The sequence below is a fragment of the Lethenteron reissneri genome, chromosome 1, assembly GCF_015708825.2.
Source record: "Lethenteron reissneri isolate LAM-NWPU_2019-01 chromosome 1, ASM1570882v1, whole genome shotgun sequence".
NCBI lineage: Eukaryota > Metazoa > Chordata > Hyperoartia > Petromyzontiformes > Petromyzontidae > Lethenteron > Lethenteron reissneri.
Genome location: NC_083779.1, coordinates 5,051,753 through 5,069,106, shown reverse-complemented (window position 1 = coordinate 5,069,106; position 17,354 = coordinate 5,051,753). Strand labels below are relative to the sequence as shown.

The following is a 17,354-nucleotide window of genomic DNA, read 5'->3' as shown; positions in this document are numbered from 1 at the left end:
GTGCACTGCATGCTCTTTGGTTTTTTCGGTAAAGTCACGTAGTTAAAAAATGAAATAAAAGTAAATGAAAAAACAACTGAATTAAATCACGACGTTTCGGAGGCAACACAAGCTTCCCTCTTCAGGTGGAACCGTCGCGGCAAAATGACTATCAAGTGAAGAGAGCTCTAAGATAAACGAGATTATATATAGGTTAAGAGGGGGGGGGGAGCCAGGATGGGCCGCGGGCGGGGGGGGGGGGCGATAAGCTGGTGACATCATTTTTTATGATGCAGGAGATGGCCAGCGAGTTAAAACGGGGGCGGAATTTAAGCTGAACAAAAGGGAAGCTAAGTTAAGCCGCCTTTTGTTATGCTGCAGGGGTTTAGGAGGAGGTTAAAGGTCAACCGACACACAGTGTGGGTGGTTAAGGTTTTGCTACTCCCCACCAAGACACTCGCATCTTTTTCCCAGAGTTGGACTCGGTCATTCAATCGATGTTCACTCGTTGAACGAAAAAAGTTTGCGTGTAGCCAGTTAGCCGGCTAGTCTGCAAGGAAGATCTGTGGTGCATCGGCAGAGAACAGCGGCATCAAAGTGATGCGTATGGAGGAAACCGGTAGCAGCGGATGAGAACGCGTCAGAGGTGCTGACAAAATTAGTGCTTTTAACAATAATAAAATTAACAAAATAAACAGGCGTATTGCACCAAAGAAAGAGGAGACCAAATACCCTTACGGAGGGTCTCTCTTCGGCTTCCTCAAGTGGTGCCCATGCCGCCAGTGCCGTGAACACGTCATTGCAGGGCTGAACCGTTACCCTCTGGATGTTTTCTATTGCCAGCCGTACAAGTTGGCGGGACACGTGTCGGGCAACCGTGAAGGTGGCGGATGTATTTTGAAATGCTATCGCCAAACCCTGATGCGGCATCGCCCGCACATGAGCACTCGTCTTCCGTGGGTTCAGTAAACCGTAGGAAAGCAATTTATTTCATTGGAATTTTATCTGACGCTCACGATACGTGCATTTAATCGCGCGCGTGAGAATCATTTCATTACAGACTTACCTTAACGTAATTTATACCGCGCCTAAAGCAAGGCGCTTGACAAATAATGATCAACGGTACCAACGTATGATTGCAATGGCGGAGACGAGGCGAGCGAAATAGCCGAGAGAGGAAGCGATGGGGGCAAATCTGTGATGATGCGTGAATTCGGCGAAATTGATGACGGTAAATGACGACGGATGGATTGAATGAATGGGGTCAATGAGTGATAGCCATGTAATGAGAATGTGAAGAGAGAACAGTAACGGTGGTGTTGGTGGTGGTAATGTGGGGGAGATTAAGGGGGGGTTTGCAGGGCGGGCGAGGGAACAATAAGTGAGTTTTGAGTGAGGAGCGGAAACTTAGTGAGCGAAGGTGACCCCTTAATGTGGAGGGGGAAGTTTGTTCCAGTGAAGGGGGGCAAGAGGAGAGAGAGCGAAAGCGTGGATTGAACACAAAGAGAACGTATCATACATCCTTAGATGTATGGAACGGGCACGTTCCTGAAAAGTTGTCCGTAAAGCACGCGCGTACACGCAATGCAGACGCACGCCATGTGGCTGGACCCGTGAACTACGTGGAGCTGACGCGGCCGTGGCACGGAGAGGCCATCCCCTTCCCGCTCAACTTCGTGCTGCCCAACCGCATGCACCACGCCGCCGAGGAGAGGCTGCGGCAGATGCGCGGCGGGGACGCCGACCCCATGGAGGAGGCCGTCCAGAGCGAGGTAAACCCCCCCGACGCACTCGGCCCGCAGAGACGACGATGGATTGGGACCCGGGCGGTAGTGCCGTTCCGCTGGTGCCGAGCAAGCGCCGGCGACTTGAAACGTCGCGCGTGTTCCCGTTAATGCAAAACGTGTACGTTTGTTAAGGAAGCCCCCTTTTTTCTTCTTGGTTTTTTCCGTAAAATCACGTAGAAGGGAAATAATAATAAAATAATAAAAATCGAACATAATAAAATAATTCTCACGACGTTTCGGCCACAACGCAAGCAGCTGTCCTCAGGTGAAGAACAGGTCTGTCGGAAAGACAGCGTCTGAATGATTTCTTGTGGTATTGTTGCAAATTCAGACGCTGTCTTTCCGACAGATCTGTTCTTCACCTGAGGACGGCTGGCTGCTTGCGTTGTGGCCGAAACGTCGTGATAATTGTATTTTCTTATGCAAAATTTGTATTATTTACCTTCTACGTGACTTTACCGAAAGAACCAAGAAGATGAATCCCTGCAGTCACGAAAGCTTTAAATCGAAAAGCCCCCTTTTGTCAATCCCGCCGTTGGAGAAGGGCCCCCCCCCCCCCCCCGTGCCCTGTGGGTCGCGGGGATTGTTCAAGCGTACTTCACCTTGGCGAAGGTGGGGAGCACACATAGTACAGTGCAGTGGAATTTGCCGCACCTCCCTCTTGTTCGTTACGAATTAGCACAGCCCCCTGCAGCTGCCTAAGGCAACCTGGCGTGCTTGGTGGTCACCCATCCAGGCGCTGTCCAGGCTCAAGCCGGCTTAGCTTACGAGATCTGATGGCATGTTGGCGCGTTCCAGATGATAGTCTGCGGCCAAGTCAAAAAGCATTTGTTGCTATCTTTTCGTCTTCTAAATGGCAGTAAAATTCTCGTTTTCAGGACCGTGTGTTGCGTTGTGCGAGTTACAAAATTTACCCGTAAACACAAAGTTTAGTTTTCACTATAAATCCTATATATGCGTGGCATCGGTTTTGAATTTATTATTCAGTTCAGTTTTTTACTTGAGTAAGAGTTTCATTTTTATCACATTGGTATTTTAATTAATATATGAAAAAATAATTTCCTAAAAAGTGGACAAATTTTGGAAATATTTTTTTCACGAAAATAAATTGTCACGCACAACGAGTCTGTGTGCAAAATGTCAGCTCGATTGGATCACGGGAAGTGGGTTAAAAAACGACCGAAAGATTTGCACGGTCGTAAGCGCGCAAGCAAGTGAACTTAAAATAAAGGATTTAAAAATAGGCGGATATTTCTCCCCTACGTTGTCTACGCATGCACGTCGAACTTCTTTCGCGGCGTACGTAGCAAACCGTGTGCTCATGATTATTGCGTCTGCATTTTTTGTGTTTTTTTTTTCTCGATTCCAGATTTACGCGGAGGCAATGGACTGCCTCAGCCTCCTGTCGCACACGCTGGGTGACAAGGAATACTTTTTCCGCGACTCGTAAGTGGTCGGCTCGTGTGGCGCAGTCGAATGTTGGACGTATAAGCACGCCCAGTGGGAGAAAGGCGGTGTGCTTATTTCTAGACTGGAAGCTTTCGTGACTGCAAGGATTCATATTCTTAGGTTTTTTCGGTAAAGTCACGTAGGTAAAAAAATAAAAATAAAAGTAAAATAAAAATAAAATAAAAATCACGACGTTTCGGAGGCAACACAAGCTTCCATCTTCAGGAGGAACCGTCACAGCACGATAGCTGTATCAAGTGAGAGTGTGCTTATATCGGCAGCAGGTTTGCTTGCAATCGGCGGTTGCCACTTGCCCTCTTAGTAAGCCGGCTCGCAAACAACGGAACGTTTTAATGTCCTGGAAAGACGCGCAGCTACCTCGACAAGAGGCGATCCTGGGAAAAGCAGGACACGTGGCAACCCAAACTGCCGCGCCATACGAGAGCAGTAGAAGCACGAGGAGGCTGCCGTACACCTCCCCTGCTCCAGATGGTCGCTCACCAGAGGTCGCAAACGGGTTTTGATTCCATACCCGTACCCGGCCGTACCCTACCCATACCCGGCCGGGTACGGGTAGGGTATGGGTATCGGGTACCTGATTGCGACCTCTGGAATGAAGCCATGTTGCAGGCGCGGGTGGGTTGATTCTAGGAACTTGAATTGTGAGAAGAGACAAGACGTTGGGAAATGAGTGACAAACGGTTACTCACCAGTGACTCACGGTCTACCCGTACCCGTACCCGGCCGCACCAGGGTCGCAAACGGGTAGCCGGGTATCGGGTAGGGTACGGGTATCGGGTACCCGGTTGCGACCTCTGTCGCTCACTGACCCCTCCCCGCCTCGCCCCGTGTGCGTAGGCCCACCACGCTGGACGCGGTGGTGTTGGGACACGTGGCTCCGCTGCTGCTCGCGCCGCTGCCCAGCGCCAAGCTGCAGCAGCACCTCAAGGGCTGGACAACCTGTGCCGCTTCTGCCAGCGCATACTGGCGCAGTACTTCCCACAGGACGAGCAGGGTAAGAGCAGGGTAAGGGCAGGGCGGGAGAGGTGGGTGGAATGTGTGCGGGATGGCGCCAAATAACGCCGACTCATTGCTGAGATAGGGCTGCAGCAAAATCGGCAGACCGAACATTATTCCAAACGCAATCCTGGCGCTAACGCCGGTCAATGGCAGATGCACCACCCTACGCTCCGCCTATTGTTGTAGTTGTTGTGCGTCGCTCCTCCCGTTGTATGTTAAATATCTTTTGCACCGTATGTAGTATTTAGCCAACCGTATTTATCAGAGGTGTGGGGGAAGGACCCCAAACTAAAAACAAAATAGCAGTTCTAAAGAAATTCGTTTTGGCACTCTTGATGATTTTAAAGTGCATAGCTTCATTGGCTTCCTAATATCGGGAGGGCGTTCCAGACGGCCGCGGAAGTGCACCTGAAAGCGCGTGATGCAGCGACCGCCTTTGTCCGATGGCTTAAGCCAAAAGCCGCTGCCGCCCTGCGAGGGATGACCGTTGTTTCTAGATTTGAAGCTTTCGTGACTGCAAGGATTCATACTCTTAGGTTTTCTCGGTAAAGTCACGTAGGTAAAAAATAAAATAAAAATTAATAGAAGTCATAATATTTTATTTCTATTATTACTTCTATAATTTTATTTTTACCTACGTGACTTTACCGAGAAAACCTACGAGTATGACCGTTCTTCTTGGTTCTTTCGGTAAAGTCACGTAGAATGGAAATAATAAATAATTAAAATAAAACATAATAAAATAATTCTCACGACGTTTCGGCCACAACGCAAGCAGCCGTCCTCAGGTGGAGAGCAGGTCTGTCGACAAGACAGAGTCAGACAGAGACACATGCATTCAGACAGAGACACATTCAGACTTTGTCTTCTCGACAGACCTGCTCTCCACCTGAGGACGGGCTGCTTGCGTTGTGGCCGAAACGTCGTGAGAATTATTTGTTATGTTTTATTTTTATTATTTTATTATTTCCATTCTACGTGACTTTACCGAAAGAACCAAGAAGATGAATCCCTGCAGTCACGAAAGCTTTAAATCGAAAAGTATGACCGTTGTTGCCGGAGCGCCCCCACCGACTAAACTGACCAGACCTCCCTCTTCCGCAGACGGCCCACCGAGCAAGAATCACCAGCGGCGGCAGAATCAGCCCGCAAGCTCCCCGTCGCCTTCCGAGGGGGATCACGAGCCGCACAAGCTGCGGAACCAGCTGCTGTCGCTGCTGGTGGCGGTGGGCGCCATGGTGGGCTACGCGCTCTTCCACGGGCTGGTGACAATCGAGCGCGTGGGCGGCGCCGACGCGGACGCCGACATCCCCACGGAGATGTACCCCGACGCCGGCGCCAGCGACGACGACGACGATGGAGATAGTTGAGCGTCGTCTTTGGGGGGGGTGGTGGGGGTGGGGTGGGTTGAGCGAACTCTCAAAAGATCGCACCGGCGACTTGCGGGGGAGGGTTTAGTATTACAGTAATAATGACAACAGTACTTTATTTATCTGGAGAGTGAATTTAGGGGCTCTCTCTCTCGTGCAAGAGGGGGAGGGGGTCTTGTTTGTCGAGATGATGTTTGGTCGTTTTCGCGTGGGGGGAAATCAGATGCCTCTTTTCCCACTTGGCATCCGAGCTGCGCCAGGACCCGTGCCACCGATGTCAACGTGCAATAATTCACGGGTCAACACATTTTTTCTGGCACAAGGTGTTCCAACGGTTTGAAGGGAATTTTGGGGTGCCGATTCCATAGCTGGCAAGTCAGTTTTTGTCTATCACATCAGGTTTTTGAGATATGAAATATTGCATTTTCAATAAAAACGTCAGAAGAAAAATATTAAATAAATGTGGATATTTACATAAAATGATATTATAAACACACTATCCTTAAAAAATACAGCGCCATATTTTAACACCAAAGCAGTCACTGACTCGCAACAACTTGCAATCATAAGTGACAGAGTTAATTTGGGATAAAATCAATGAAAATGGGGTATGCCGATAGTATAAAAATGAGATGTGATAGAGCAAATCTGAGATCAGATTTGGAATCGGCACCCTGAAATTAGTCTAAAACAGCTGCAAAAGTCCAGGCCAGAAAAAAATGTATTTTTTTTGTTGACCAGTGTATAATCGAAAGTTGAGACCTCCGTGTACGTGTAAAATGTCGCGGGTGATGCACTGCGTTGGTCTCCACGTACCGATGTCTACACGCGGCCAACGCACCGTTAGACCCATCCCTGCCCTGCTTGTCCCCGCTGAGCCAGATTCACTTTTGTCTTGTAAGCTCGGCATATCGGCGGCAAATAGCCAGTGGGGGAAAACCCACCTGCCTCACCGCAAAGGTCCTGCGCTGGCTCTGATGTGCCAGTGGGAAACGGGAGCAAGTGTCTGGGGAGAACAGGCGTGCTTTGCGACGGGGATAACGCAGAAATGTGTACATAGGTCAGAAACCTTACTTGGTCTACAGCCGTCTGGGCCAATGTCGTTCTACAAGATTAGGGCTCTTCAAGTAAACCTCTGCCCGGTCCGTTAACTCCCCCTCCAAAAGTTTTGCATAAGGTGCTCACCACCACAGCGAACCCACTGCATCATCCGCGTTCCGATCCCACGCCCCCTCGTGTCAACAAGGTACGGACTTGTTTCTTTACGTTAAGCAATCATTTGCCAATCTGATGTAAAAAAATAAATAAATGTGAAATTCCCACGGATGTCGATTGATAAACCTCGTAAGCTGGACCGGCGCGCGAGGAGAGGCTGTGCAGCGTTAGGGCCTGGTGTCGTCTCTGCATCCACCTTGATGAGATGGCATGAAACCACACAAGCGGTTAACACGTTCCTTCGGAGTGGGCAGGTAGGAACTTGGTTGGACAGCGCATTCGTGCGATCCGTGTCACGCGGCGCAAGCTGCGTGGGGCGGCACGTCACGTGGTGCCGAGCCCTCCCGAAGCGCTCTGAAATACAAATCGAGGGTGTGGCTATGCACGACAGACAAATAATCCCTGGTGGGCAGTGTGGAACTGTTGTTCCTACCTGTATTTACTTCACTCATGGGGGCTACTCCTGTGTCCAGCTGGTCTCTTTATATTCTTGGTTCTTTCGGTAAAGTCACGTAGAAGGGAAACAAAATAATAAGAATATTAAACAAAATTCTCACGACCTTTCAACTGCCAATACAAGCAATCATCATCAGGTGTGAAATCCACAGCAAGAAAATTTGAAAAAAGTCTAAACGCCGTGAGAATTTTATTGTTTTATATTTGTACTAGCTGTACTACCCGGCTTCGCCCGGGACTTGTATCCACCACGGCCGGCCGCCTTTGTCTCCCCAGTGGCGATGTTAATACGCCACAGCAGTTACTCGTTTGAGGCTGAGTCGACCTAGGGGAGGTTCAAATAATCTTGACCGGTGGTGGCCATGAGCGGGAATCTAACTCGGTTCGCCGGGTTGGTAGCGCAGCGTAGCGTTAACCACTACACCCACCGCTCCTCACACACACAGACGCACAGACACACACACAGACACACGCAGAAACACACAGACAGACACAGACAGACACACAGACAGCACGCTAACCACTACACTACCGCTCCCCACACACCACACACGCACACACACAGACACACACACAGAACACACACACAGACACACAGACAGACACACACACACAGACACCACGCTAACCACTACACTACCGCTCCCCACACACCACACACGCACACACACACACACGCACACACACAGACACACAGACACACACACACAGACACACACACAGGCAGCACGCTAAGCACTACACTAGCGTTCCTCCTACACACCACACACGCACACACACAGACACACACACAGACACACACACACAGACACACACACATAGACACAGGCAGCACGCTAAGCACTACACTACCGTTCCCCCTACACAACACACGCGCGCGCGTCCATAGGTACACATACACGCGCTTGCTGCAGACACACACATACACACACATACATACACGCACATACACACAAACACATACACACACATGCATACACACAGACATACACATACATACAAACACACACATACATACACACAAACACATACACACACACATACATACAGACACACACATACATACACACAAACACATACAGACACATACATACACACATACATACAGACACACAGACATACACAAACACATACACACATAGTCATGACCCGGCTTTGCCCGGGACTTGTATCCACCACGCCCGGCCGCCTTTGTCTCCCCAGTGGCGATGTTAATACGCCACACCAGTTACTCGTTTTGAGGCTGAGTCCCTCCCTCGCCACTCTGCGTCCCTCGCCACTCTGTAGAGGACGTGAAATTTGTATGAATTTACCTCAGAGTGGCGTGTTGGGTGTCGAGGCCTAGCACCGTGCAGAGCCTCCCGCCTTGCCTGATTTTCCCACCCGGCGAACGCTGGGTACGGGTGCCGGTCCCCCCCCCCCCCCCCCCCCCCCCCCCCCCCGCGCTATTAAAATGGCGTCCACCCCGCGGAGAAAAGTTGCTACTCGTTGCCAGGGGCAACCGCCGTCCAATGAAAGCGGCGAAGGCGTGGCTAGCCGTTGCCAGGGGCAACCGCCGTCCAATGAAAGTGCAGTCCACACACACACACACACAGACACACAGACATGAACGATTTTATATATATAGATTATTTTATTGTTTCCCTTCTACGTGACTTTACCGAAAGCACCAAGAATATGAATCCCTGCAGTCACGAAAGCTTTAAATCAAAATTGGTCTCTTGTCGTTTACTTTCTCTAATGCAGATGCGTCGGGGTAAATTGTCACGGACGTGGTAAATGAATGTGCCACAAGGACTGCAGCTAAGTCGTCGTCACCATCACGGCCCGAGGCTCAGCGCCTGGCCAAGGCGAGAGCGCCACCTTGGGAACAAGACAACGCCAGGCAGCTGTGATGGCAGCGCCGCACATCGCGACAATTTAAATGACACCAGGCGCACCGCTTTGCAAATACGGCGACCCAGAGTCCAATTCTCGGACGTAGACAAACATTCGTGGCGAGTGATATCCAAAGCCATCTTGGGCCATATCCCCTCTCTCCTTTCCCAACCTGTACTGTGACCAGCATGGCAACGATAGGACAAACAACCCCCCCCCCCCCATTACCGACACCGCCTGCAGAGGCTTTTGTCCAGCAGTGGTTTGAAAAAGGGCTCTACACAACAGGTTTACGAGTGAATCGGAGTTGTGTGTGTAACAGCGCATACATTCGTTGCTTAATACATTCTTATACTCATAATACATGCGCCAAACGATGTGCACGAGAATCTGTTGTTTTGTGTGTGTGTACGTTGTAAGTTATGTTACACCCCCCCCCCCGCTCCTGCCACTTGAGATTGCTACATTCACCACTTTGAAAAATGAATTGCTTAGGAGGGAGTGAATTGTTACACCCCAATAGGCATATCACAATTTGGTTTTAAAATGTTGACATGCTTTTACTACGATATGTACATCAACATGTGGATTTACGAATTCGCTATTTCCTCAATGTGATTGCTTATTAAATATACTTTAGCCATGATTCTACTCGCACTACCAGGGCAAAATATAAGTGACGTGTTAACCTAATGGTAACCACATTGTAACCACTCGTTAAACTGTGTGGAATCAGGAGGGGTGGGGGGCGGAGGCGGGAAATCAATGCATCCCGAGCGATTTAAACCCCAGAATGTCGCTTGAATCAGCATCCTGGTGTGTCTGCTGGAAATAAACACAAACGGAACGGTCTCAAAATTGACATTCTCAAAAACCCACCACACACTGCGTTCTTCCACATTTATTACCATTTCTCCTCCGTCCAAATACAAATTCGTGGATGGCCATCATCCCAAACTGCACGCGGTGCACAACCTCAAAACGCATCGGAGAGCTGCCCAGCACGACGTAGAAACCGAGGCAAGATTGATTGATTGCGCTAAAGGGGACATCGGCTCAAGACTTGTGCAGAAGCGGTTATGTAGGACGGGTGACTTACGTAGCCCAACTGTTACGCAGCCCAACGGTTGCGTAGCCGGGTGGCAAAGAGGGCACACACCGTGACGCTCGTTATCAAAAATCGATCGCCAGGGTTGGGGTCATTCCATGTGCCGAGCATAGCAGTGCAACTCGGACGCGTATCATGGGTAACTTTGATGACTGGTGTACTTTTAAAAATGAATACGTTGCTTCTGACCGGTTTGTGAAGGGGAAACGCGCCAACCGTAAATGATTTGCCGTGGCCAAAGAGGGCTTTTTGTGCGATGTCGCCTCGTGAATGCACGCGGCGATCTTGAATCCCCCGTGGGATGATGTAGTGCCGGGTCCACGCCTCCAGGGTCAGTTTTGCAACTTGGTTGCAGCATCGAACGGTGGCATTCCAGTGGCCCCATTCGTCACAGGATGAAGGCAACTTGGTTGGCTGCATGCAGCCGAATCGCTCTTATGTCGACGTCTCTGCAGGCAGTCGCGCAAGCCGTTGCTGACAGTGGACGGTTCTTTCGAGCGATCTGCCGAGCGATTTATAGCAACGCATTTCATTGTGTGCTGCACATTTGTGAACTATGATTGGCCGTTACAATCCCGATGTGGGTGGCGCGATTCGGTCAAGGGCACGGGCGGACACCTTGGCTTCTTTTGACGCGTCCTTTTTCGCGCAGCTCCTCACTCCGATGGAGACGCAAGCAGTTGCGAGCGATGATGTAAGCTGCGACGATTTTCGAGCGTCAATTTGGTTGTGCAACCGATCGCTTAATGTGTGGAACCCGGCCTCTAGGATCTCAATCACATCTGCCCGCCCTACCCTTACCTTTTGTGCAAACACCACTATTTAAAAGTTACCAAACTACTTGGAGCCAGCTCGGGTTTTTCCAGGAATCCTCCAACTCGGGGGGTGCAGCTACCCGCAGAGACAAGTGTTGGCGGAGTTCACGTCTGCGCAATCCGCGGGTGTCATTCTTTGCGCCCGCAACAACGCAACAAAAACTGATGCAATTCTGGAAATTCCAGACCGCCTCCTGTGCATATTTGCATTACAAAGTAAAGAAATTAAAACACAAATGGATATCTGTGCGTTGTCATTTTTACAGGTGAGCACACCGGCTTGTTCCCAGACTTGCTACTCGTTCCCTCTGTGCTGCAACGTTAATTCCAAACAACATTTTTTTCCACCAAAAAAAATGGTGCAGTGCATGATGCTACAGGTTAACTTTGCATGGGTTCTTGGGCACTCCAAACTCGCGTGTCATTTAATGCGTACGTGTAACACATTCCTGCGGAAGGAGCTGGTATGAACGTTGGGTTGCTCGGTCAATGGCCAGGGTCAACGGCGGCGTGGTGTATTCCGCAAATATGCCCGACTGTGAGGGCAGGCACAAGCCTGCGTGAGTAGGTTAAACGTTGAGTTTGATAAGGGCACCACGGGGTGACCAGCCCCTCTCCACCCAGCCCCACCTATTTTTGGATGAACGACGGACGGACACAATAATCCCCTGTGGGCTGGTGGAACCAGGTGGTTCCTACCAGTATAACCCCTTTTATCAATCCACTACTTGGTGAGGACCAGGACCACCCCATGCCATGCAGACTGTGGACATTATTTGATTGTAATTTTTGCTGGTCAGTGTGGGTTGGTGCAGGTGTGAAGCATAGATGTTGCTGCATAGTAGTACAATAATGGTTCTAGATTTGAAGCTTTCGTGACTGCAAGGATTCATACTCTTAGGTTTTTTCGGTAAAGTCACGTAGGTAAAAAATAAAAATTAATAAAAGTGAAATAAAAATAAAATAAAATTAATAAAAGTAATAATAGAAATAAAATAAAAAATCACGACGTTTCGGAGGCAACACAAGTCTCCGTCATCAGGTGGGACCGTCACAGCTAGATTCACTGTCTCAAGTGAGGTTGCCTCCGAAACGTCGTGATTTATTATTTTATTTATATTACTTTCATTAATTTTAATTTATTTTTTACCTATGTGACTTTACCGAAAAAAACCTAAGAGTATAGTACAACCATGGATTTTTCGCCACTGTCCTTCCTGATAACATCGCCCTGCAGCAGCCAACAACACTTGTTTTATTCATGTTGGTCACCCATCCAAGCGCTACGCAGGCTCCAAAACTGCTCAGCTTCCAAGCTCTGACAAGATCAGTGAATCGGTTGTAGGCCGTCCTTGTACGTACAAGGGCTGAAATGGCTGTTTAAAAAGGCAAAGTGACAATTGGTAATATCACAAGTGGAATGCTTAAAGTGGAAGGCACAGATTTAAGTTGGCGTTTCTGTGAAAACGAAAACCAAGTGTACAACCACCGAAGCCCCTTTTCACGACGCTAGGATTTTTCTTTGGACTTGTTCACCTTAATTATTTAATTATGAACAATATAATAATCTTCTTGGTTCTTTCGGTAAAGTCACGTAGAATGTAAATAATAAAATGATAAAAATAAAACATAATAAAATCATTCTCACGACGTTTCGGCCACAACGTAAGCAACCTGAGGACGGCTGCTTGCGTTGTGGCCGTAACGTCGTGAGAATTATTTTATTATGTTTTATTTTTATTATTTCCATTCTACGTGACTTTACCGAAAGAACCAAGAAGATGAATCCCTGCAGTCACGAAAGCTTTAAATCAATATAATAATGTTAAGACCCTTTGTCATTCCAATGGCAGATAAAGTCTTTCCCCCCATGCCACGTTGGTGCGTGGGAGTTGTTTAACCTTCACTGCACGCTGGTCGGTGCGGGTTCGTGCTGTGACGTTATCCGTGGCAGGGAATCCAACTTGAGTCATAAAAATGTACACTTGGCGCAAAACCGCAGTGATACAACTTGCCTATCGCTCTTTAGTAACAATGAAACACAATACAGTAAGGTCTCAGAGCATGCGGGCTCAGAGGATGGGGGTGAGGAGTACGCAGACCCGCTTATACGCGACCGACCCCGATTCACACTTGTGACTTGTACTATCACTACACACACGTCGCGGCAAGCGAGTCAAATCTACCCCCCCCCGCCCCACCACTTTTGCGTGAATGTGTATCTGACGGCGTGTAACTATAGCCCGTGCAAGAAACGAGTCCAGAAAAACTGTGTTCTGACCTGGATGCTACCGATGATTAGTGAATCATTGACTGTACAGTATTGTACTTTATTAAACATTTATGTACATTTATATACATTTCATATGCACTCTTACGTTGTATATCTACACTCGTATAGGCAAACACCCCCAACTTGCGTGAATTCGCGCTTACGTGGGGGTACACGGAGAACCTCACCCCCCACGTACTCCGAGACCTTGCTGTACTCCAAATTGAACACCTTGTGCTCCAATGCCGCACAATCTTTTTGTGCCACGAAACCCAACAATCTGGAATAAACCGGCCAACAAACGTGGTGGTGGCATGAGCCCTGCCTGAGAAAATAAAGGCAGAACAAGGCTGCAAGGTCGGCGTGAGAAACAAGGTTAGAGGTGACGTGAAATAAAACACTCGTCTTGACCTGCATCTACATTGTACCCTTTATTTAATCAAACCCGGTGTTAACGTTGAACCATCACCAAAAAAATATACATTCTCGACCACTTTGGGCAAAATAGAAAATAAAATACAGTATATGTACACACTTTAAAATTCTTAACGTCTGTCACAGCTGTAGTTTTTTTTAAGCAATCGCTCGTCAACTTGACGACGACACCCACTGGGGCAGGTGCGACGGTTCCGCTCGCAAACCTGTCAACCCCTGATCAGTGCCGACCTTATTACAGACCAATTCGGACCTCATTGGTCACCCCGTGCCCCCTTATCAATCTCAACATTCATCCTGCAATGTCAAATCACAAGCGAAAAAATCACAAACAAATAGACACATTTTTTTTTTACACGCTCAATTTCCCTGTACAAGAATACGGGTAAACCGCATGGGTTGACGGGTATGCGCTAGGTGGCACCGCACGCTTACGCACACGGTGCGGTAGTTTACGATAGGCAGGCGGGCGGGCAGGCGCGCTGCCGCTCCCAAACAGTGCAATGAAAACGAGTATGGCAAATCCTCAGGTCGCTCCTCCACTAGCCGAACACAAGCGCGGCGGACACGGACGCGGCAACATCCACAGCCTTGGCTCGCCTAAAATGCAAACGCGTAAATACGAAACTTGTTCGGCATTTCTCCCTTTAGTGAACGTATAAAGTGGCTTTTCGAAAATACGAAAAATATATACAAATAACCCAAGTGTTAGATTTGTATACTTTAGCAGCGAATACTGTAAGTAGATTTAAAAGAGAAACAAGGATGTTTTTTCCCCCCCCCCCCCAATTTCCAACACATTCACCTCTGCAGTGAGTATCATCGATGGCCAGGTGCTTCTGCGAAAGAGAATAAAAAAAACAAGACATCTGCTCATCTTCTTGCTTCTTTCGGTAAAGTCACGTAGAATGGAAATAATAAAATAATAAAAATAAAACATAATAAAATCATTCTCACGACGTTTCGGCCACAACGCAAGCAGCCGAAACGTCGTGTGAATTATTTTATTATGTTTTATTTTCATTATTTTATTATTTCCCTTCTACGTGACTTTACCGAAAGAACCAAGAAGATGAATCCCTGCAGTCACAAAAGCTTTTAATCGAAAAGACATCTGCTGTCACAAGGAATCCAAACAAATGGTTCAGATGTCCCTGCCTGATGTATCACCACAAGATCCAATGACTAACCCCGGGTCTGCGTTGTAAAGGAGAGGGAATGGTCACGGTCGCCAAGTAATGGATATCGCTGTCCGGAACGTGACACTTCAACTGAGTGGCGTGAACGGAAGCACAACGCTAAACGTGCAAAATCTCAGCGACTGCATTTCAGGCACTGGAGTAGAGGCACAGACATTAATTCTAGATTTGAAGCTTTCGTGACTGCAAGCATTCATACTCTTAGGTTTTTTCGATAAAGTCAAGTAGGTAAAAAATAATAATAAAATAATAACAAGTGACTAAATTTAGTCACGACGTTTCGGAGGCAACACAAATCTCCGTCTTCAGGTGGGACCGTCACAGCCAAATTTACTGTATCAAGTGAAGAGAAATCCAAGAGACAAGATCTTATATAGTGGTTCAGGGGTGGGGGGAGGAGCTTATCTAAATGTGGCAGTCAGAGACTGGGAGGGTGGGGGGGGAAGTGGGTGGGGCTAGAAGGGAAAGGTGGGCGGGGCTAGAAGGGAAGGTGGGCAGGGCTAGAGGGGAAGGTGGGCGGGGCTAGAAGGGGAAGGTGCGCGGGGCTAGAAGGAAAGGTGGGCGGGGCTAGAAGGGGAATGTAGGCGGGGCTAAAAAGGGAAGGTGGGCGGGGCTAGAAGGGGAAGTTGGGCGGGGCTAGAAGGAAAGGTGGGCGGGGCTAGAAGGGAAGGTGGGTGGGGCTAGAAGGGAAGGTGGGTGGGGCTAGAGGGGAAGGTGGGTGGGGCTAGAAGGGAAGGTGGGTGGGGCTAGAAGGGAAGGTGGGTGGGGCTAGAAGGGAAGGTGGGTGGGGCTAGAAAGTAAGGTACAGCTGATACACCTCCGCAAGAATTACGGCCGGTGTTGGCTTCCAAAACCAAAAAATATCAGCACTGTTAAACGCTGGGGATGTAAAATAGACTAGTACCTGTCAAATAAGATGGTACAAATATGCGTACGGGGAGCGGTAGTGCAATGGTGAGGGCGCGGCGCTACGAAACCCGGCGACCCGTGTTCGATTCCCGCTCACAGCCAACACCGGTGACGATTATCCGAGCCGGTCCTGGGCCTCCTCTAGGTCGACTCGGCCTCAAATGAGTACCTGGTGCGGTGTGTAAATGTCGCCACTAGGAGACAAAGGCGGCCGAGCATGGTGCTGTCCATCCACCCCCTCGAGTGCCGTGCGGGCCTTCATAGGCGGTCGCTAACAGCACTTGCCCCAACAGCCTATAAAGGCTATACGGGGGTCTTTGTCTGCTGTATGTGCATGCAACTCACCCGGCTAGAGCATGACCGACTTGTCACGTGTCCTCTCCTGCACGTAAGAGGTGAAGCGCCGCAGGAAGCGTGGGTATTCTCTCCTCGCCACTGTACGCATCACCGATGCTGGTGCCCAACCCCCCGGGTTCACTGTGGGACAGCGGACACGCGCGCACACACACACGCGCACACACACGCACACACACATACACGCGCGCACACACACGCGCACACACACGCACACACACACACGCGCACACACACAAACACACGCACACACACACAAACACACGCACACACACACACGCACGCACACAAACACACGCGCACACACACGCGCGCACACACACATACACGCGCGCACACACACGCGCGCACACACACAAACACACACACGCGCACACACACAAACACACATGCGCGCACACACACGCACACACGCGCACACACACACGCATGCGTACACACACACGCACACACACACGCGCGCACACAAACACGCGCACACACACGCGCGCACACACACGCACGCACATACGCACGCACACACACACGCGCGCACAAAGACACGGTCACCTCCGCGCAAACGTCACGGTGCCACCCACATCCACAAAATGGCAACAATGTCGAATTAGACAACTCGAATGGCAATGTCGTTATCCAACTCATTTTGAGACCGGCACGGTCGCCAGGGGAGGTGGCTAACATTCGTAAATGCCGACAGCGCATTCCATCGCCACGGCACACCACATCCGCAAAACAGCAACGCTGCGGAATGATACAAACTCACTGGAGGCGAGTGAGGTGGCTAAGGGGTCTAAATGCGATGGAGGCGCACGGAGCCAGCACCGCTGAGACCCTGGGTTTGAGTCTCAAGAGTTAATCGTTTCAGCCCGGGCACCAACGATTGCACACACACACACAAAAAAAAACAAATTCAAATTTTGATTTAAAGCTTTCGTGACTGCAGGGATTCATATTCTTGCTGTGGATTTCACACCTGATGACGACTGCTTGTGTTGCAGTCGAAACGTCGTGCTACGTAGGTCAATTGTGATATCTTGCTTGAAGTTGGGTTAGAAAATGAATCAGTTAATCATCACCATCATCAGCTATCCACTGCCAGATGAAGGCC

At 49.3% G+C, this 17,354-nt stretch overlaps 1 protein-coding gene, 2 long non-coding RNA genes and 1 pseudogene across 6 annotated transcripts in view; 1 reads left to right on the top strand and 3 right to left on the bottom strand.

Moving 5' to 3' along the window:
* The window catches only part of LOC133361321 (uncharacterized), a 329,555-nt gene that overhangs the window by 231,230 nt on the left and 80,971 nt on the right, over positions 1-17,354 (bottom strand). The window lies entirely within an intron of this gene.
* LOC133356507 (metaxin-1-like) lies at positions 232-7,888 on the top strand (annotated as a pseudogene).
* Positions 7,056-8,686, bottom strand: LOC133361385 (uncharacterized). Its single transcript, XR_009757362.1, has 3 exons — positions 8,590-8,686; positions 7,254-7,316; positions 7,056-7,174 (listed from the first exon to the last, which is right to left on the bottom strand). It is a non-coding gene; the product is annotated as an uncharacterized LOC133361385 (long non-coding RNA).
* The window catches only part of LOC133347263 (ceramide transfer protein-like), a 48,605-nt gene continuing 45,018 nt past the window's right edge, over positions 13,768-17,354 (bottom strand). For 2 of the 4 annotated variants that reach the window (XM_061559662.1, XM_061559426.1), the window contains exons 14-15: positions 16,238-16,369; positions 13,768-14,623 (exon numbers count right to left, since the gene is read on the bottom strand). In XM_061559662.1, coding sequence (XP_061415646.1) covers positions 16,242-16,369 — 128 coding nt within the window. In that variant the 3' untranslated portion in view covers positions 13,768-14,623; positions 16,238-16,241. The remainder of the gene's footprint in view (positions 14,624-16,237; positions 16,370-17,354) is intronic. The other 2 variants (XM_061559516.1, XM_061559608.1) reach the window with 2 other exon arrangements.